The 21,698-nt window shown below is 38.2% G+C and overlaps 1 protein-coding gene across 2 annotated transcripts in view; it reads right to left on the minus strand.

The window, feature by feature from the left end:
- Positions 1-21,698, minus strand: part of chchd3a (coiled-coil-helix-coiled-coil-helix domain containing 3a) — an 82,718-nt gene that overhangs the window by 22,727 nt on the left and 38,293 nt on the right. The window contains exons 5-7 of one of the 2 annotated variants that reach the window (XM_065289683.2): positions 12,654-12,668; positions 9,654-9,737; positions 1,045-1,115 (exon numbers count right to left, since the gene is read on the minus strand). In XM_065289683.2, the coding sequence (XP_065145755.1) occupies positions 1,045-1,115; positions 9,654-9,737; positions 12,654-12,668 (170 nt within the window). The remainder of the gene's footprint in view (positions 1-1,044; positions 1,116-9,653; positions 9,738-12,653; positions 12,669-21,698) is intronic. The other variant, XM_065289684.2, reaches the window with a different exon arrangement.

Below are 21,698 nucleotides of genomic sequence, written 5' to 3' on the forward strand. Positions count from 1 at the left end.
AAATCCACTTGGGAAAAACAATCTAGATATTAAAGTCTTTCTAATGTATAACAGAAACATTAAACACACCTGTGACCCCTCATTCATCCAGACCCAAACTTTCTTTCGTTCTTTCTCTCTCACTCGCACGCATGCATTTAAACCCGATAAGCAGTCAGTACAGCTTATGCCTCTCGTGTAACACCAGACCCTAAAAACATTTCATTACATCCAAAAAAAAAACCTATCGCACACTCCTCCCTCCATGCCGTAATCCAATCACAGCGAGGCTAATGCACCTCTCTAATGCAATCAGCCAATCGCAGCATTCACTGCGGGCCCGCTGGTCACATGACACCCGGGCGCAAGCCAGTGCGGAGAACCATGTCAGGCTAATGTTATTTTAATGCATTTCCTAATGCAATTTAGCATTAGCTGCGCAACCTCCCCCCTCCCGACTCCAATTCTTCCCCGATGGACACCACAAATCAATTTCTGACATTTCTAAAGAGACGATGATCCCTGTGTTGGCACTGAGGAAGAAGGGATAATGATAGTCTAATGTGATTTGCGAGCCCGGGCTAGTCCTGAAACAGGCTAGTCTCTGCTCACTTTCCCTTTACCAACATGCATTACTATTGGGGCTAATAGGCCGCATTAAGATGTATGGAGCCAAAATGTCAGGCACTTCAGTTTCCAGCTATGTCTAATGGCTAAGATTGTGCCCACGCCCATGACGACAATTTTGATACGTTCAAAATTTCCTGGGAAAGTTGCGTTTGCACGTAGGGATGACAATTTTGATAAAAATATGGACTGTGATGTCACCTGTGGATTTGTGAAGAGCATTTTGAAAGCCAATAGTTGGCAGAGCTTGACGTCGCCATTTTGGCAGCGAATTACTCACGGATCATTGAAATGGGAAAACAGTGAAAAGTGGGTGGAGCTGAGGTGCCTGGTTGCTAAAACCACGGCCACCTAGTTTGACGATAGTGACTTTACAATAATTTACAATATTATGGAAAAACTGATGACAGAAGTCACTTTCGTGTTGGCTGTACTTACTTGAACTTGGCGTTGACCTCATCTGCTGCTTTGTGATAGTTCTCATTGGTCACCTTGAAGATCTGGGCACTCTGAATGGAGAGACACAGAAATTCGTCAGATTGAAAAATATATGCAATAACAAACCTTTGCTTTTCAATTCAAAAGCTAAGCTTGTTAATTCATCCTTTTCCCTCTGTTTCCTGCAGTGCAGCCGAATTTCTATCCATAAAACCTTGTAAAACAAAGCTTCAAAACAGCAGTAGTTGCCACCCGTTGGGTTTTCGCTTTCTTGTGCTACTGTATGGGAAACACTTCAATAAAACTTTATTATTAAAAAAAAATTCTACAGTAGCAGCCTGTGCAAGACTCAATGAAAAAAGTGTCAACATACAAAATGATGCCCTGATTTTTTCCAAAAGTGGGAGGGCAAAAAAAAATGTGTTTGTGTCTTGGAATGCCCCTGGATAAAGCAATCAGGTTGACGATTTGAGAGGAAAAAAAGGAAAAAGTGAATTTGAGGATGTGACAACAAATACTCAGTCAAGCTCCACCCATAAAGAGAGTTCTCAATCACAAACGAAGAGGTTCATCTCGCTCTCACACACACACAATCAATACAAATGAAAGGCAACGGCCATGAGGATCAATAATTATATCTTAGGCTTTTAGTGAAGCCACTGTATAGCTTTTGATGGACTGCACGTCAAGTAAAAAATCATTTGTCTAGTGTCAGTCAATGATGTGATACTAGGGTTGTCATGATAACCAAATTTCATGGTTTCGTGCTAAATCATAGGAAACTCCATGCAGAAAGGCCACCTGACCTAGCTGAGACTCGAACCCGGCCCTTAATTCTTGCTGTGAGGCAACAGTGCAATGCATTGAGCCACTGTACCGCCCCTATTAGTAGAAATATAACATAAATCTGACATGGACATTAAAAATACATTTGACAAACCATATGCTTTATTTGAGTGTTTAAAAAACAAAAAGCAAGACGTTTTGATTATTTACTTATCTGATAGGCGGAGTTTCACATTTGTGTTTGGGGGTCACCTACAGGCAGACAGGGGAACTGCAATTAGAGATGCACCGATACCACTTTTTTGGAATACGAGTACGAGTACGAGTACTTGCATTTCAGTACTTGCCGATACCGATACCGAGTACTTAATAAAAAAAAACATGATTTAAATTTACAGGTAACAGCTTTAGTCATATAATTTAACAAAAAAAATAAAATAAAAATAACTAGTTTTCCAGTTTGTTGTAAACTCTGCCTCTTTGGACAACACAAGAGGCATTAACCCCTTACACGCCGCTCAAACATAGACATTTCTCAGACCGTGGTATCGATTCCAGGTATCGGGAGACTTTTAACGAGTACGAGTACTTTAGAAAATGTGGTATCGAGGCCGATACCCGATACCAGTATCGGTATCGATGCATCCCTAACTGCAATACTACAATATTAAAGGGGACAGAGAATGAAAAACCATTTTTACCTTGTCTTTGTTGAATAATGGTAGTCTACCCGCATTCACGAACATACAAAAAGTGCTAGACATGCTAAACATCTCAGTCTCATAGAAATTCCTCTTTTAGAAATGTCAGCCAGAAAACGGCCCAATCTGAAAAACTGATGCTTATGACATCACAGGCATCTAAGTGCCCCTCCACTTTAAAATAATTGGCTACATTTTTTGAGTGGCAGCAAAGTCAGCCAATCAGTAATGAGTTAAGCCAGTAGGGGGAGCCAAATAGGTGCAAAACCACTTGTTTAAAATCCCCCACCCTAATAGAGCTATCTGAGAGAAGTTTTTAGGAAGCTTCTAAGGCATTACAGACCCAAACAAAACAATTTTGTCTACATGTCACATCACAGAACAAGGATAAATACCCCGTTCAATCATTCTATGTCACCTTTAATAAGATTAGTGAGAAAGTGTACCTTCATGGACTTCAAATATAGGGTTAAATAAGGCAGCAAATAAGGTAACACAAATAAGATTTTATTTTATTCAAAGCTCAGACAAAATCTTAACTGGCTCTAGTCTGGAGGGGGACAGTTTCCCCTGGCCACCCCCCCAAACACTGCCTGTGACTTTATCTCATGTTACTTCAAACTAGGGATTTTAAAAATTAATTACTCTTAGATAAATTGTCGATAATAATTCAATCAATAAAACTTAACGATGGTCAAAAAAGCAAAGTCATGCATGTGAGCCATGATCAAAACGATGCTTGATGACAAGCACCCACAAACAAATGGCATCTGCAGTGGATCTGATAGGGTCTGAAGCAGAAAATGCAAATACGATTAGCCTTCTGAAAGCAAAGACCCTCTCTAGAGAAGCCTGCTATAGTGTGTTAACATTTAACCTAGCCCCATTCATTCCAATAGCTCCAAACAAAAGTTTTATTTTGTGCCACCATACTTACTCATGTAACTACTCATGTAACAGTCTTTAAATATGGAAAACATGGAAGTGTTTGGTGGCTTTTAAATTCTTCCCTGTTTGGATCCCAAGGAATGAATGGGGCTAGGCTAAATGCTAACAAATTCACAAGGCGCTGTACAAAGATTAAGTGCACGCATTGAATAAAGATAGGGATGTATTCATTCGTCTAAATTGAGGTAAGAACATAGTAAAATATAGAAAAATGGTGGTGTTATCCTTTAAGCAGACATTGCAAAAAGACTGGCATCTTAAATTTAATCATTGCCTTTGTAGTGAAGTACTAGTATGTCCGATATCTCTATGTGGATTGCCAAGGGTTAACCCTATAAGGTTTCGAATGGCCTGCAAGAGGAACAACAGCAGCGATTTTAGTAGCATGCTGTGATGATGCTGAACTAATGGGAGGAGTCAGTGGTAATCAGTACTGAACTGAGAGAGAGAGAGAGAGAGAGAGAGAGAGAGAGAGAGAGAGAGAGAGAGAGAGAGAGACAAACACACACCCACACATTCTGCAACCCTATGACCTGAGTGTTGGTGTATTTTGGGAGGTCCGTCATTTCCCTTGATTAATGAGAGAGTGGGATTTTGATGTTGAATTGTTCACACGCTGATTTGGTGGCTCCTCCATCAGTCTGAGAGGCCAGGTCTGCCTCCCACATGCTCTTTTATGAAACCTTATACCCTCACCTTCGTCTGCCACGGCCTGCGTATCAGATTGTGGTTACAAATCTAGATGTTACATGAAGTGCTTTCACTGTGTAAATCCTGCTGATTTCACATTGGAGTTGACACTTTCCTGTATATTCCAATTCAATTTTTAATCCACCTAAAATCGTATACTGTAACGGTAAAGTATGTACTGCATTCAAAGTAGACGGAGATCCACATCCAGATTTTACATATCAGGTCTGTTGACCAAAAGTATGAGCAGTGAAACAAACTGAAAAAAACTCTCTCAGCTTGATAAAATAAAGATATTTGTTATTTAATCTTGCACACACAGGGTTTTTATGTAGTAAAGACAGAGCTACTTCTGCCATTGGCAATACATTGCGTTTTAAGAAACAACCCCACGTTCAAATGAAATCTCTCAGGCTTTATAATGAGAGATCTGAGCAGTGGTTTGGTAATCAGCAGGCTGTGTTATCTCTCACAGACCAGAGAGGATGTGGAAGGAAACCCCACTGTGACAGCCATTATGGCTCAACAGCACGGCGGCCATATTGGCTCTGCAGTGCACCGGTGGAGGCGCGAGACTGAGGTTTAACAAATCAAAACTGGCGACTGCAAACAGGGAAGGAGAACGGAGCAGAGGCCTGTGGAGTCAATCCTTCTATCACTTTTTTTTACTGCGGGAGACCGCGAAACAAAACAGACTGGTGGAAATTCACAAACTAGCACGGGTACATAAACAAAGCTGTTATACAATGTCAGAATATAACGGCTTTATTCAGTGTGAGAAAGGAAAACGTCTTTACACACATATTGGTAACATTTCACAACTTATTACATGGTTATACCACACAGTGTATGCCTAATTTAATTCAGGAGACTTTACATTATAGGTGGAGTATGTAAAACTGTATTAACATAGGCATAGATTAATAATAAGAGTTATGTACATGGTAATGTGCATTGTGTATATTGAGCCTCAAACACGATTGTTTCCTCTTTCTTATTTAAACATTGTGCATGCAAAAGATCGCTGGAAAGATGTGTGAAACACTGTGATGTTACAGTCGAGATTTATGCCCACAATATTAAATTACACATTCAATTGTGCAATGTGTTACAAAGCCGTGACTGAATTTACACATATCCAACAGGATGCATGACTAAATTACTTGTTTGTCTGTTTAAAGGGGACATTTCACAAGACTTTTTTAAGATGTCAAATAAATCTTTGGTGTCCCAAGAGTACATATCATGTTCAACGTCATTACACAATTACATGAGATCGCGCTGGCTCGTCACACAGCCGAAGGAAGAAGAGAAGTTGTGGATTAAAAGTGCACATTTTTTATTTATCGTTTCAAGACCCTTATGCCTCGTTTGAGATCATTTAGATTCCTTTGAAGCTGCATTGAAACTGCAATTTTAAACTGCATTAAACTGCTAAGTGTTGGGGTCCATTAAAGTCCATTAAAACGAAAAAAATCCTGGAATGTTTTCCTCAAAAAAAAAAAAAAAAAAAATCTTCTTGACTGAACAAAGAAAGACATCAACATTTTGGATGACATGGTGGTGAGTAAATTATCTGAAATTTTTTTAAGAAAATTGCCTTATCATTTAATATTTTTCATTAAAATTTATTTACAATTTGTTTTCTTGAAAGTCCCTGGTCACTGTATAAGTTTATTGAAAGGAAAACACCAACACAATTGTTTTGTCTTCCAAGAAAGCAAAAAGCTTACATGAGTCTGGAATGACAAGAGTGCGTACTGTTAATAGATAATAAACTATTTATTTTCAGGGGGCTATTCCTATGATTCATATTCTTGCATTGTTGTTTATAACTGAAACACATAAAGACATTATCTTGAACTCCGAGCTCTAGCTGGGTTCCTTGCCTAGATAAAACTCTGCTAATTAAATTAACAAGACCTCGTGCAGAGACAGACGCTGTCCTTTCCCTGCGTCTCGTCTACAGGAAGGAAAAGATAATGACCACACACGGATCTTAACTAAAACATCACAAGGTCTTAACTATGCTGTCAGCAAGCGTAGGAAACAAAAGAGATGTATATGTGCAGAGCAGAGCTACGATATTTACATTTTATCGTATGTACAGTATCACACAAGAAGAAAACAGGTTACTACGACAACACTGTATAATGTTGCCAGGTAACCAGCCCTGATTGAAGCTTTGACCGCAAAGTAAACATTCAGCTTAGGCCTGGTAGTTTGGGAATTGAGTACTTGTTATTATTTTGAACTGATGCTACACTAGTCAACATTTGAAGTGGATCAAAACCTTTCATACACTTGTTCTTAAAATTTTGATTTACACCCGAAACTTGTCTAAGGACAACTTTTTACAAAATTTACTAACTCCCATTATGTTACAAACTTGTATTCATTTCTTTGTTCTGATGAACATAAAGGAAGATATTTTGGGAATGTCTGTAACAAAACCGTTCGTGGACCACATTTATTTCCATAGTATACTTTTTTCCTACTATGGTAGTGAATGGGGTCCACAAACGGTTTGGTTACAAACATTTCTCAAAATATTTTACTTTATGCAGGGCTCCATGCTTTAAAACATCACAACATCTTCATTTGTCTGTTATTGAATAAAACGCGATCTAGCGTGACACTACGTCTTCTTCATTAAGTTGAGACTTTGTCACGAGCGCCCTCTAGCTTCACTTATGAAAAAAAAACAGAGTATGAATGGCTGTAGCCATTGCCGTGTATGGAATAAATATGGATTAAATATTACCCATCCCTGCAGAAATTTAAAGTAAATATTAAAAATGGAATAAATATGTCTTCAAATATGCACACTTTGAATAAAAAAGCCCCAAATGAACATTGTGCTTTTATGACAACCATGCAGGAGTATTTTTCTCAATGACAGCGACTGAGGGTCATACTTAAAAATTAAATACAAATTCATAACTCCTGACAAAAATGAAGACATTACGGTCACTATAGGATTTTCTGAATAAAATAAAGGTCAAAACTGAATCTTAAGTCTTAACGCTTTTTAATACCGTATAGTTTTTAAGGTAAGTATATTTAAACTAACAGTAACTTTGAATTAATCTTAATAAAGAAATCTTTAGGATGCCAGCATCCTCGTGCGGGTTAACAGGGTTGGGTGCTCGTAAAACTGCTGCGTTAAATGCGATGCGGTCAAAAATTTGGGTGCACCTAACTTTTGTTCTGGTGCACCTAAGAAAAAAATTGCTTAGTTATTAGGCGCACCAGAGCAACCAGCAAAAAAGTTAGTCTTGAGCACTGTTATGTTCATCAGAACAAAGAAATTTACTGGTTTGTAACATAATGAGAGTGAGTAAATTATGACAGAATTTGCTTTTTTGGGTAACCCTTTAAGCCATCCTCGATGTATATGACAGAGTTATATTAGAAAATGTACTGGCTGTTCCAAGCTTACAGCTTCTGATTTAAAGCCCAATCCACAGAGGTAATCCACACAGCTCCAGTGGGTTAATAAAGGCCTTCGTTTTAAGCATATGACGTAGCGTCAAACATCAAAAGCTGGAAACACGCGCTCTTGTGTTTCAGTCTATTTTAAAATATTGTTATTTAGCTTACAAAATCACATTCATTGTCCTTTCTTACAACCTCAATTCATTTGAGACATGTGCAATGCATTTTGGAAATGTTTCTACTGAGATTAACTCTTAAATGAATCAACTTGTGACAAGATCATGAGGTTTCAAGCCAGACTATGACAATGAAACACAAGACGTGTTGAAGAAAGAAGAAAAAGGAAAGCAATAACGACTTTTAATTATGAGCAAAAACAAAAGCAGCCAATGTCGATGCAATTCAAGTGCCCTTCATGTCACTGAAATTCCATTGATCAGGTTAACAAACATTAGCTGGCCTCTTGAAGACTTCAGTGCTTTACTTTAGACTACAGCTTTCTCCAGGATGATCAATGAGCATTAAAGAAGACATAGATTATAAAAGTGCAGAAAAGGTTGAAATGGGGAATGGCGAGCGCTAATTTGAAATATGAGATTGTTTTATAGCAAATAATTGGGTGAAAATGTGATGCGTATATATATTTGAACACACACAGGCAATTTGAGCGGTCATGCCAATAAGTAGGCTGGAGGTGGCAGTCGGCATCTCAGAGCTGTGATGGGCTGTCAAATGCTGGCCACTGATAAATGAGCAAAGTGTATTGAAAGAGACGTGTAATATATATCAGCGCTTTCTTCTTTTCGCTCGCTCTGTATCTCTCTCTCTCTCTATTGTTGTTGGTAGTGTTACAGTCTGAACGCTTGAGAAAATGGAAAGCACTGGAGAAGAGAGATTAGACGCAGTCAAAACATAATATTGTGTTATTCAGAATCAATCCAGTGATGCCCACAACTGTTTTTTTTTGTAAAGGATAGACTTTAAATAAAACCAAAAGTTTAATGGCCACAGACTCAAATGTGTGTGCATGTTTGTGCATAATATGGATTTCCTATTTGGAGAAACTGTCTATCTGTCAGCCAGCCACAATGTAATGTGCACTACCCACTATGCAACATTTATCTTCAATGGTTATTTTATTCCAGCAGACAAACACAATTACATGATTTGTCCACAATGCATCAATACATCATACACAAATGATACAACAAACAATGTAAACAATTTATTATATAAAATTTCAGTTTGCACCCGATTAATATTGTATAAAATATATGATGATTACCTTCAAGCATATATTATGTATACCCAGCCAATAAATCCTGATTCACAAATCCATACGGCTCACAGACACCCGTGTCTACCCAAGTGTGTGTATTTCAGAAGGGATGTTATAAGTGTGTACATGTATCTGTATAACCTGACACAGTCCTGTGCTCAATAAGTGATTGATGAAGCTGTAAGAGATCAATAACGCCTTCGTGTGCATAGCTAAAATTGCCGTATCCTGGTAAAGAGACAAAGCCGGAGCTAAAGCTAGCCGCAGTGTGCATCATCAGCATGTTTTATGGACACAAACAAAGTCTGAGAAACCAATACACAAAATAACATGTAAATGAAAGTTGTGCTACAGACACGAAAAACTAAATAAATTTGTGCCAAGTGATACAAAAAGGACATTCATGCTCAATGGCACCAATAAAGCATAACACAAACGAATAAATCAAATATTTCATGACTACACTACGACTTGCCTTGAGATTAGATTGAAAAATTAGGACTACCCATAGGATGTGAAAATGACTCATGGTTGAGTTGCAAAATAGCCCAAATTGTGTTACTTTCAACCTAAAGTTTTTTTTAATACAGTAAAGAAATACAGTACAGACTGTCTCGGTCTCTTCCCTCTAAGCCAGATGGCCTTGCGCATTAGCGATTTACTGCAGAACATTATGGTTATCGCATCACGTAATGTACTGCTTTAGTGTTCATTGTGTATACATCCAGGAACTGTGGATAATGCAACAGAAAATGTATCGGTCATACCCTTTCCTTCAGTTTAGCCACTTGCTCTCTGTAGAAGGCATCTTGCTTCTTGAGTTCTTTGTCTTTCTCCTCCAACTGTCTAGCCTGTGGAGATAACACAAAACCACATACAGTCAGAAAAACCCATGGACTGAGTCACAAAACTGGATGTGTAAATGTAAATCAGAACAATTAATCTATAATTTCCACACAGGGGAGCGCAATATGCACTGTCCTAATAAGATGAGAGTCATTATGGCCTTAGGTCGCTAGTATTGTGAGAGACGACATTCACCTATTATTATTATTTCAAGGGCATCGGTTCATGACAGGCTTCATCTAGAGAGCGTTACTGGCGTGTAAGAGGCTTAGTGTATGTGGATGCAGAAAGAGATAACATCAGCGGTGGAAGAATGAGGAATCTTTTATTCTCTTATCTGTGATTTTCTGTCCTATCGCACCTGCCTCTACACCTTCATCCCCCTTGACCTTGACCACTTCCCAGCTACAGGACATGACCCTCGCTAATTTATTATTTTATAATAACCTATTTCAATTTATTATTTTCATATTAATTAAATTATTTTGACTTCTATATATAGGACAAATTGATGAGGTGGAATTTGAACCTACGATCTTGTGAGTTGAACGTCGCTTATGTGTCAAAGAAAACATAAACCAAGATGTATAATAACGACAATCACATAGATTTATACCAGTAAGTGAAATATTCCTATTAGGGGTGGCACGGTTCACAAAACCCTCGGTTCGGTTCGTATCACGGTTCTATGGTCACGGTTTACGGTTCAGTACGGTTCTTGTTGTTATTTTTTCTTTAAATTTTTAACACTCCAGAAATGTATTATCTTATTAATGTATTAATTATCCATAATTTAGGATACAGTATTAAAAAAAGTTAAATCATGTAATCATGCACAAACTGAATTTGACTTTAAGCACATTGGACCATCTCTGAGGAAAGCCAGATGAGATTTTGATAGAGCAAGAGGGAAGACATTGATGATTTCAACATGCTTTTCATTTAATTGGCAAAAAAGAGAATGTGTATTGCCATCTACATAAACTTTATGTGCATTTTTAGCACACAAAGATAACTTGCATTTATTAAAATGCCAACTTCAGTGTAGCTCTTAGATTTATCACTGAGAGGTTGCTTTAATACTGAGAGTTTATGTGGACGAGAGAGAAATATAACCTTTGCACCTGTAATATTAAAATCTCTTTAAGTCTCTTTTGTCCACTTTTGACCACTTCTGATTACTTTGAGGGGCAATTTCTGAAATAAGTTCGCGCAACTTTCACACGCTAGCAAAATGAAACTACGCGGAAATCAGCCGCTTTAATTTTATCAATGAAAGGCTAAAAATAGCGCTGAATATGAAAAGACGTAAAACATTGTTGTCAGTACCTCAGATTAGATATATGGTCGGAGAGAAGGCGATCTCCTGTGGCTATTGGAGCATATTCAACCCATAGACTGCAGTTCTATCTATTGTTTTATTTCCGCTGTCATCATAAGTAACATGAAATAAAAATATGTTTCCACACACCAAACTTATACGACGCTGGCGCATCCTCCAACTGCGGGCAGACTTCCTTTTCTCTCCCACTTGCCATTTCTACACGTAACATAACCTGCAGTACTTATACTCCAAACCAGTCACCTCTTCTTTCGCGCGAAAGGGAAACACGCTATCTGAGGTCACATACAGGGCATTAGACTACATTGCGCATGCCATGAACCGTTGAACCGTGCGGTACACACGCGCTCCGAACCGAGACAAGCGAACCGAACGGTTCGGATTTTTTTCATGGACCGTGCCACCCCTAATTCCTATGGGTGAGAAAACCCCCAAAAGGAGAAATTTTGTTTAGGGTGCACTAGTAATGTTTGGATTCGTCAATAAAGTATTGGTTAAAGCAGCTGTCTTGGATTCATACTGATACCTAGTGGTGTGGATGTAGCTTCATGGAAAAGCAAAAATCTGGTTGCTAAAGTATTTGAAGAGATTTGTTAATTGCAGCCAATGATTATTTAATCTAAAATGTGTCTAATAACAGGAGGGTACCTACATAAAGTTAGTAGCAGAATCTGACGTCAACATGTCAAGTTATATGATCGCGTGAGTTGGGGAGTGAGTGAGTGAGTTGGGGAGAGAGTGAGTGAGTCAGTCAGTGAGTAAGTGAGTCAGTAAGTGAGAGAGAGTGAGTGAGTCAGTGAGTGGGTGAGTCAGTGATTGAGTCGGCGAGTGAGTCAGTCAGTGAGTGAGTGAGTTGGGGAGTGAGTGAGTCAGTCAGTGAGTGAGTCGGTGAGTGAGTGAGTCGGTCAGTAAGTGAGTGAGTGAGTGAGTGAGGTACTGAGTGAGTGAGTAAGTCAGTGAGTCGGTGAGTTAGTTAGTCAGTCAGTGATTGAGTGAGTCAGGGAGTGAGTGAGTCAGTGAGTGAGTGAGTTGGGGAGTGAGCGAGTGAGTTGGGGAGAGAGTGAGTGAGTCAGTCAGTGAGTAAGTGAGTCAGTAAGTGAGAGAGAGTGAGTGAGTTGGTGAGTCAGTGATTGAGTCGGCGAGTGAGTTGGCGAGTGAGTCAGTCAGTGAGTGAGTGAGTTGGGGAGTGAGTGAGTCAGTCAGTGAGTGAGTCGGTGAGTGAGTGAGTCGGTCAGTAAGTGAGTGAGTGAGTGAGTGAGTGAGTGAGTGAGGTACTGAGTGAGTGAGTAAGTCAGTGAGTCGGTGAGTTAGTTAGTCAGTCAGTGATTGAGTGAGTCAGGGAGTGAGTGAGTCAGTGAGTGAGTGAGTCAGTCAGTGAGTGAGTCGCTGAGTGAGTGAGTGAGTGAGTGAGTGAGTAAGTGAGGTAGTGAGTGAGTGAGTGAGTGAGTGAGTGAGTCAGTGAGTAAGTGAGTGAGTGATAGAGTGAGAGAGAGAGAGAGAGAGTAAGTGAGATTAGAGTATAACAGATAAAAGAAATGAAGAGCAAGAAATGTATAAATCAATCTTTCTTATGGCTTACCTTTCTCTCAATCTGCTAGAGTAAGAGAGCAAGAGAAAAAAGATAAAGACAGAGAGAAAAAGAGAGAGAAAACAAAAATTTTACAATGATGTTTTATAATAACATTCAACATTCATATTATCTAAAGCTCGCATACACACAGACTGCAGTGTGAAACAGCAGGCGTGATGCTGTAGTCAAGGCCAGTCGAGTGTGTTATCTGACTTCTGCTGCAGGTGAAAAGAGCTTTTCACAACACAAAATAATCTCATCAAAAAATCTCAAACCTGAAAATCTGATCTAATGTCAATCTAATCACGGCACAGTGATCTTCTCCATCAGAGCTTAAGTCCTCATCTTCACAATCACATTGACTCCCATAGAAACCCCCAGATTGCCATCATTTCGAGGTCAAAGAGATTTATTTAATAATCCCAAAGAAAATTAAACATTTTCATCATCTCAGACATCCCCAGACACACCAACATACACACGCAATTTTAAGCCTTTTCAAAATAGGTAACCATTTTCTGGACATGTGGGCAGGGCAGAGTTGATGCCAAATGACCCAGCTAAAGTCATTTACTGTTTTCTACATAAAATCATCCTACATAATGTAAAGAAAATTATGTGAAAATGTATTCTAATGCCTATACACATGTATGACATATATCATATATGACATATTGATAAATACGGTATATCCAGTTTTTTAGGTAAAAAGTTTATTAATAGTTTCACAAAGAGCAAAACAAATTGCAAGTCAGGAAACAGGAATCTAAAAAAGTACATCACTACGCCACTACGTCTCGTATGCTACATCGTTACCGGAAGCTAGTTATTTTAGTTTGTAAAGTTTTAAATATTGACATTTTTCGCATTGATTGCCCTTAGAAGGCTTTTATTAACCCCTGGAGCCATGTGGATAACTTCTGTAAAGGATGGATGGACTTTAATAGGCTTTAAAATCGTTTGCACCATTAACTACCATTTTAAAGCAAGGGCATTTTCTAATATAACTGAAATTGTAAAAAGATACTAGATCAGTAAATTAGTAAATCATGGGGTAATTTTTATTTTTGGGTGAACTATCCCTTTCACACATTACATCGTGATATCGTCACCATACTTTTTTGTCAAAACATATGTGATGTCTCAGAATTGTTGGGTTTTCAATCGCCTGCGGCTGTAAAACAAAAACTGCAACCGTGACGCGAGCGTGGGTGCGTGCAACGCATCGTAAAACCGGCACAACTGCAGTTTAATCGAGTCCCACACCTGCTGCGGTGAAGATGCAAAGAAAACAACTGCTCCTCAAAAACACCCACAGTCCTCCACAAAACCCGTCCAACACTCCAGCAGACTTAATCTGACCTCTGCTCTGTTCCCCTCCAGCACTCACACACACATTCAAGCCTGTAAACCAATACAAGCCCTTGCGTGGGCAAGAAGCATTGTGGGTAATCAGTCAAGGAGACATTTCAGCTCCAAATTTTCTATGGAAAGAAATGGAGCTATTGCAGATGACCTTCAGCCTCAAACATGCACACACACACACACGGAGCAGCTGCATTCACAGGCCAATAGGTAAACACAGTGAAAGCATATCCATTGAGCAATTAAGTTTTAGTGTGGGGATTTCCCCCTTATTCAATGCATCACGGGGGCATATGGCAGCACGGGCCGTCACGATAATTTCCATCAGATCACATTCATTCAGTTTCCTGCAGGTCATCTAATTATATTACACTGCTAACAAAGCCCTCAGAGTCACGTGATCGATCGCTCGCTATTATCTCGCTAATGAAGAATGAAGTGGGATGCGAGAGCAAAAAATGAAAGTGAAACTACAAACATTGAGAACAAGAGACTCGGAGGATGAGGGAGGACAATGAGAGTGATTTATCATGCAAAAAGTCACTACCGTGACATGTATCATCATGGAGCTGAGGTGGACGTCTTAACGGACAAGCGAGTATTAGATACAATTAAGTAAATTTTACCGTTTTAGAATCCATTCAGCTGATCTCCGGGTCTGGCGGTACCACTTTTAGCATAGCTTAGCATAATCCATTGAATCTGATTAGACCATTAGCATTTCACTAAAAATAACCAAAGATATATTACGCAGTGCCCGAAAATAGTCCCCTTGGTAACTTACAATAGCGGGGGACTATTTTCGGCCACTGTGTAATATCATTGCACATCCTGCAGCCATGGTAGGGAAGCAAAGTCCTTGAATATTACGCCAGAATGAAAGTATAGTTCCTAGCCATAACGGCCTAGAAAATCACAACTTTTATTTTCTGTCGGTCATACACGATGAAACTACAGAAGAGTCATGTTTTAAATAGGAAAAATATTCAAACTCATTGGTTATTTTTTAGCGCAATGCTAATGGTCTAATCAGATTCAATGGATTATGCTAAGCTATGCTAAAAGTGGTACCGCCAGACCCAGAGATCAGCTGAATGGATTCCAAAACTGTAAAAATCTATTTTTTTCAACTTAAATTTTCTTACTTCAGTGAACATTTTAAGTGAATTTTTTCACTTAAAATAAGAACATTTCAGTTGATCCAACTTTTTCTTTTTACAGTATATAAACATACTAGTTTGTCTGTAAATATGCAAATAGTTTGTTCCCCTGACAAAAGTGAAAGTTGCTGCTGTTACATAAAAAAAACATATTTTCTGACAACAGTAAGAGAAAATGTGTAAATTATGCCTATATTCGACATTCAGTTGTATTTAAATACAGCACTGCAGGCAACATTTCAGAGGGTAAATGCAAGACCGAAGTGATGACGTCATCTTTATGCTAATCAGGTTGTGACATCATCCAGCGCTATCGTCTCACAAAAGATGCTTCTGATGATATACCTTTAATATCATGGAGACATTTTTCCGCCCACTTGTATCAAACACAACAAATAGTCTTATGGTGTGACATTATGGGTTATTTTCAAATGTCTTAGTGCCCTGCAAAAAAAAAAAAAAAAAATAGGATTACTGTACAGCTAATAGCACTTCCCGTTCAATTATACACACCTGAGGGACACTGAAGTTATTTTCTGTGGTTATCAACAGCACGCCACAGATGCTTTCCAAAGACATTAAGCTGAAAATAAACCAAAATATACTTTTAAAAGCCACAATCAAGCAGTGCTTCACCATCCACGAGAGCGCCTACGGAGAAATAAACCATAAAAACAGCCTCTTAGAGGCATTTATCATTTTATATCCCCTAAACAAGAATGCAAAGTGGCCCAGAGCAACAGACGGACCGTGGTTTCGCCAGCTCTTCCCATTCGGAAAAAGTTTAAGACGTTATGCGGGGAAAAAATGCGTAATTTTAATTACAAGCACGGCTCTTCCCACACAATCTCCGGTCTCTCACGGCACGATGACTCCATGGTCAAATTAAACGGGTTGTTTAGGATGAAGAGCATTTTGCTGAATATCAATTAACTGCAGCTGAATAATAATAAGATAAATGTTTTTAATGAGCCAAGTATTGCAGTTTAAGTGCATGAGAAAGCAAACTGAAAGGTAAGAGTACGTGCTGCGTCAGGGGAAGATGTTTTCCTCTTATATCTCCCAGTCTTCTGCTTTGTCATCTTACGCAAACCGCAAAGGAGATTCAGCAGCTGAATTTGGCTAAAGGTTTGAGTTTTGGCTCGCATCAACCCGTATGCTCCCATTTAATGAAGCGTAAACAATCCCGACCTTTGTCCGCGCAAACCTTGTCCGGGGAGACCCGGCAGACCCACGCATGTGACAACGAATCAAAGCTTTTTGTTTTAAATCGTGTCTCTTTCACCGTGACCTTCCTCGACTAAACAACACAAGGTCATAGCTACTCCGGACCCTGCATCCATCACCAGAAACTCAGTTGCCATAATAAACCCATGCTTGCCAGGAGCGCATCCGTCCAGCAGGCGCAGGTGGTCAAAGGTCAGGTGTCGGGTCATAGCCAGCCTGTGCAGACCTAATTGGCAGCGAGAAGAAAGGGAATAAAAGACATAATTTGGAGTGTAAATTCGGATGAGGGAAAAGATGCCCAAATGCGTGAGCAGGTAAATCCAAAATAAAAGGGAATTGGGACTACACGCAAAGCCTTGAGAGGTGCTTTTTTAACTTTCATGATTAATATCCTGTCAAACTATTTGGTTGTGATCAATTCTGGTAAACGCTGACGTGCTTTTAACAAGGTCAATTTATGCATGATTACATGCAAATAAGGTCCTTGAAGTTTCCCACCTCAAGCCATCTATTTTGCTACACATTTTGCCTCCTGTTAAAAGTTGTCTGTATTACCCAGAACCCTGTGCTGCTATGACAGGAAGGGTCAGCGGGTAATTGAGAAAGATGCTGGGTGGAGGTCAGAGGTCATTCTTGCGTAGGCAGGAATTGACAGGTCCCCAGTGTACAGTAAGACTGGACACTGGAGAAAGTCCTCTATATTGGGAAAGGATAAAAATGAACTGTCCCGGCAGGGTACGAGCCTCATTTTCTGTGAGCAAAGATCAAATTAGCAGTGAATCACAATGCTTGTCCTATACCATTAAAGTGACCAGATACGAAGATTCGCTGCCCTAGATCCAGACCCCCACTCTACGGACGCCCTGTTACCTTGACACGACGATCGATCCGGTGCCCTAAAACACACACATGGGAGAAAACACTCCTATGTCCACCTGTCAAGAACTATCTCCATCTGATCTAAATGAATTGCTTATCCCATATGTTCATGTCAGAATCACTTTACTGACCTTGAATGTTGTTTTTTAAATATTGCATATTTTTATTTGACCGTCTGTAGGTTTACATCTGTTACAGATGTGGCGAAAAAATTCCACTTTAACGAGGCAAAATATTGTAAATTATAATTATGCATTTGTCAAATGTGTTTTATCCAAAGCGACTTACAGTGCATTCAAGCATTACAGTTGAGTAGTATCAGTATGGGTGTTTCATGGGAATCAAACCCATGACCTTTGGTCTACCAACTGATCTACAGAAACAATAAAATTATCAAAACTTTTAAAGATCGAATGAAGTCATCTGCACAAGCATGAAATGACAATCTTGTATTGTATTGTAATTTTATTTTATTGTATTGTATTCAATTTTTTATTGTATTGTATTTCAGTTTTTATTGTATTGTATTTTTTATTGTATTTGTATAGTATTGTATTTTTATTGTACTGTGTTGTTTTTATTGTATTGTATTTTTTATTGTATTGGTTTTTTATTGTATTGTAATGTATTGTATTTTTTATTGTACTGTATATTATTGTATTGTACATTTATGTTATAATTTTTTTTACTGTATTTTTATTGTATTGTATTGTATTGTAATTTTATTATATTGTATTCAATTGTTTTTTATTGTATTGTATTTCATTTTTTATTGTATTTTTATTGTATCTGTATTGTATTTTTTATTGTATTGTATTTCATTTTTATTGTATTGTATTTTTTATTGTATTTGTATTGTATTGTATTTTTTAGTGCACTGTGTTGTTTTTATTGTATTGTTTTTTATTGTATTGTAATGTATTGTATTTTTATTGTACTGTATTTTATTGTATTGTATTGTACTGTACTGCATTTATGTTTTATTTTTATTGTATTTTTTACTGTATTGTATTGTTTATTATATTGTATTTTTTATTGCATTGCATTTTTATCTAATTGTTTTATTGTATTTTTTTGTTGTGTTGCGCTTTACTGTATTGTATTTCATTGTATTCTATTTTCTTTTCCTTTCGCCATGTCAGCATCTATTGGCTACACATTTAGTTTCAGTTTTGATTTCACTCGCTCCGTGTCCGACAAAACAATCCATTTGCTCTATGTCCGTCCGACAAAACAATCCACATACTCCGTTTTGTGATGAAATATCTTCCTTTAATTGTGTTTATCATTTTAATCAAACATAAAAAATATAAAACAATATAAGATCTTAAATCTTTAATATTATGGATGCGGTAAAGAAAACTGTGCGACTCCACTGTATTCAAAAGAGCGCACCTACACGCAAGCTTCACAGTCCCCAAATTCTTAAAGAGACAGTACACAATTTTAACACATTATATATTTTCAATGTAAACATACAGAATATTTGTCTAAATGGTCTAAATGATATACATAAATAAATTAAGCTTACAAATTAAAATAATTTCTAACAAAAATATTCAACGGCTGAATCTAAAGCAAAATAGGCTCCTACAGTATGTGATATATTAGAGAGTATAAATTGCCCATCCATATAAGAAACTTTACTAAAATAATGCATCACACAACCAAACTAACAAAAGGGTGACGCCCACTGTGGCCCACAGCCATACAAATCATTTTATCATTTGACTGTTCAGTACTGTTCATGTTTTCATTTAAAAAGCAGACATAAAAGTAACTTAAAAGTTACTTTTCCTAGTAACTAATTACTTTTGATATAAAGTAACTGGTAGAGTAATTCAATTACTTTTTAAAGAAGTAACTAGTAACTGTAACTAACGACGAATTTTCAGTAACTTGCCCAACACAAGGGTTTACATAAGAAGGCTCACGATATGTCATTACCATGTACAGACCTCTTATTATTCATCTCTACCTAGGTAAATACAGTGTTACATTCTACAGCGCCGTTTAACTCGAATCATTTGACCTACTGTAGGTTCACATCTGTTACATAAAACTAGACAAAAAACTTTAAGAAGGCATCCACACAAAAACTTAGTATCAACAATAAATTGAATAATCAAGTTCATCCCAGCGTTATAAAGTAATACGGCCTCATAAAATATGTTAAAGAATAGGGAATGAACAGTTGGAAGATTTTCTCCTTATGTTAAACATTTGTGTGGGTTTTGAGTGTGAAATGACCCAATATCCTGGATGGCTGCGTATCTAATTGAGTCGCAAGAGTCAACAACAGCGGCCGTGCCAGGGCTCAGCATGACAGCTTTCATTCTACAGGTCAACGCTGACCAACCCGATCACACGGTTTGATTAATTGACTGATCAGCAGCTCGAGGTATTAACTGATGGCCGAAGCGGTTTTCGGCTCGTGTTATCTATGCCGAGGCCATATGTGGAGAACCGCGGGGAAATCAAATCATCAGTCACGTTCATAGAAAGCGGTCTCTAAGGAGGGCTAAGCCATCTATTACCACTGCGAGAGAACAGGCGAATAAAGAGCAGAGACACCCCCGCAGACAATGGAGCGGAGAGATTCAGAACAAAACAAAAGAACGCTCCTCGCTCTCTAATATCGAACTAGAGGACACACGGAGAAAGCTGAAAGCCTGAACAATTGCTTGTGGAATAAAGTTCTCCCTTGAGGGAACGAGGGACCAAATAGGAGAGAAAGAAAGAGAGACAATGATAAAGAGAGTGTGTACGCATATACGAAAGGGGTCAACGTAAAATTGTGCTTGCCCTGACTTTGTGCTGACTTTGGATTATGTGCTGACAGTGACCACATGACTTCTACCTTCGTGTGTATGACCGTAACTGTAATGGGGCTGTTAACATATTCATGTCCACTGGGGCCTTGTGGGTAAAAGAGGGCTGCCCTTGGTATTTCCCAGTCAACTTGATCTCCCCATGGAAGTTCAAGGTGAGCACACTTGTTCGAACTAACGCTCACATTTTTATTTGCAATAAAATGCTTATTCAGCACAGATTCATTTAATAAAGTTTGAAACACTTTCAGTGGTGGCTGCTAAGGTACACTCTAAAAAAAAATGTTTTTTTCATTCAGTAGTTGGATAAAACACTGGCAAACCAACGGCTGGTTGGTTCTCAAACTGTGGAGTGGGCCCCTCTTGGGAGGTGCAAGATGGTGCCAAGGGACCCCAGTTTTATGACATTTTATAAAAATACATTAATTTATCATAAATTCTGTTGAATTAAACCTTAGAAAAACAAGGCTACGTACCAACAGCATTAAATTGTATCATTTAATTTTTTGTTTAAATCAAATTGTAAGTTTAAGATAAGAAGGTTTTATAAGGTTTTATATTATAGATAGTGGTGTGACAGATCACTCTTGATCCATAGAGATCGTGACCTACGGTTCGGCTAGCATAAGATTTGCGGATAAATTTGCAAATTTAAATAGGTTTATCATTTGCACACGTTTCAAAGGCTTGCAAATGTCAACATTCAAATGATTTGAAACAATTTAACTGCAAAAGGCTAAAGTGAGCAGCTTTATGCGCATGCGTTTAAGTGCACTTAAAAGTGCATACACGGACAGCCGCGTTTAAAAAAAATCAAAAAAAATTTTAATTATCCAATCAGTGCCTCAAAAAAGGTAATGTGATCTGAACCATGAGTTATTTGATCTGTCGCACCCCTAGTTAGGAATTTACTTTGGGGGGCATGAAGGGATGCACCCTACAAAAGGGGGAGGGGGAGCGCAAGCCAAAAAGTTTTAAAACCACTGCATTAACCTGTCCTGGGTTTCTTCAACCCATGGTTGGATCAACTATGGCAATTTTTCTAGATTAATTTAAACAAACAGTTGGGTTGTCCATATTTTATCCAAAAATGGGTTAAAACAACCCCACATTTTTGTCAACATGGAGTATAAACACCATAAGAAAAAACCCAAAGACCTTCACTGAAGGAGGCCAGAATATCATACAGATTGTGGGATGGGCTTTTTTGACCTTGGTAAATAACCAACCACAAGACAATGCCTTACCCAGAAAAAATACTATAACCTCCTTTGTTTTAATTGTTGAGTGTGGTGACAGCACAGTGCTGCTGTTTATCTGCCTCTTAGGTGAGAAGATGCCCAAATGCAAAAAATAATCTACTTAGGACTTGCTGTTCATCCATTGGCCACAGCAATGCTGAAGAATATTAACAGAATCTAAATTTTCACTCCCAATTTCGATCTCTTAAAATAACATTGGCAATTATATCAGAGGACAGGGCTGTCTCCATGTGCAAAAAAGGTTTTATTTGGTTATAGCATTTTTTTTTTGTTGACATGGTTACCCAATGAAACTGAAACAGCTGGTGGACACCAAGTTCACAAAGAATG

Source organism: Paramisgurnus dabryanus, chromosome 1 (genome assembly GCF_030506205.2).
Source record: "Paramisgurnus dabryanus chromosome 1, PD_genome_1.1, whole genome shotgun sequence".
Lineage (NCBI taxonomy): Eukaryota > Metazoa > Chordata > Actinopteri > Cypriniformes > Cobitidae > Paramisgurnus > Paramisgurnus dabryanus.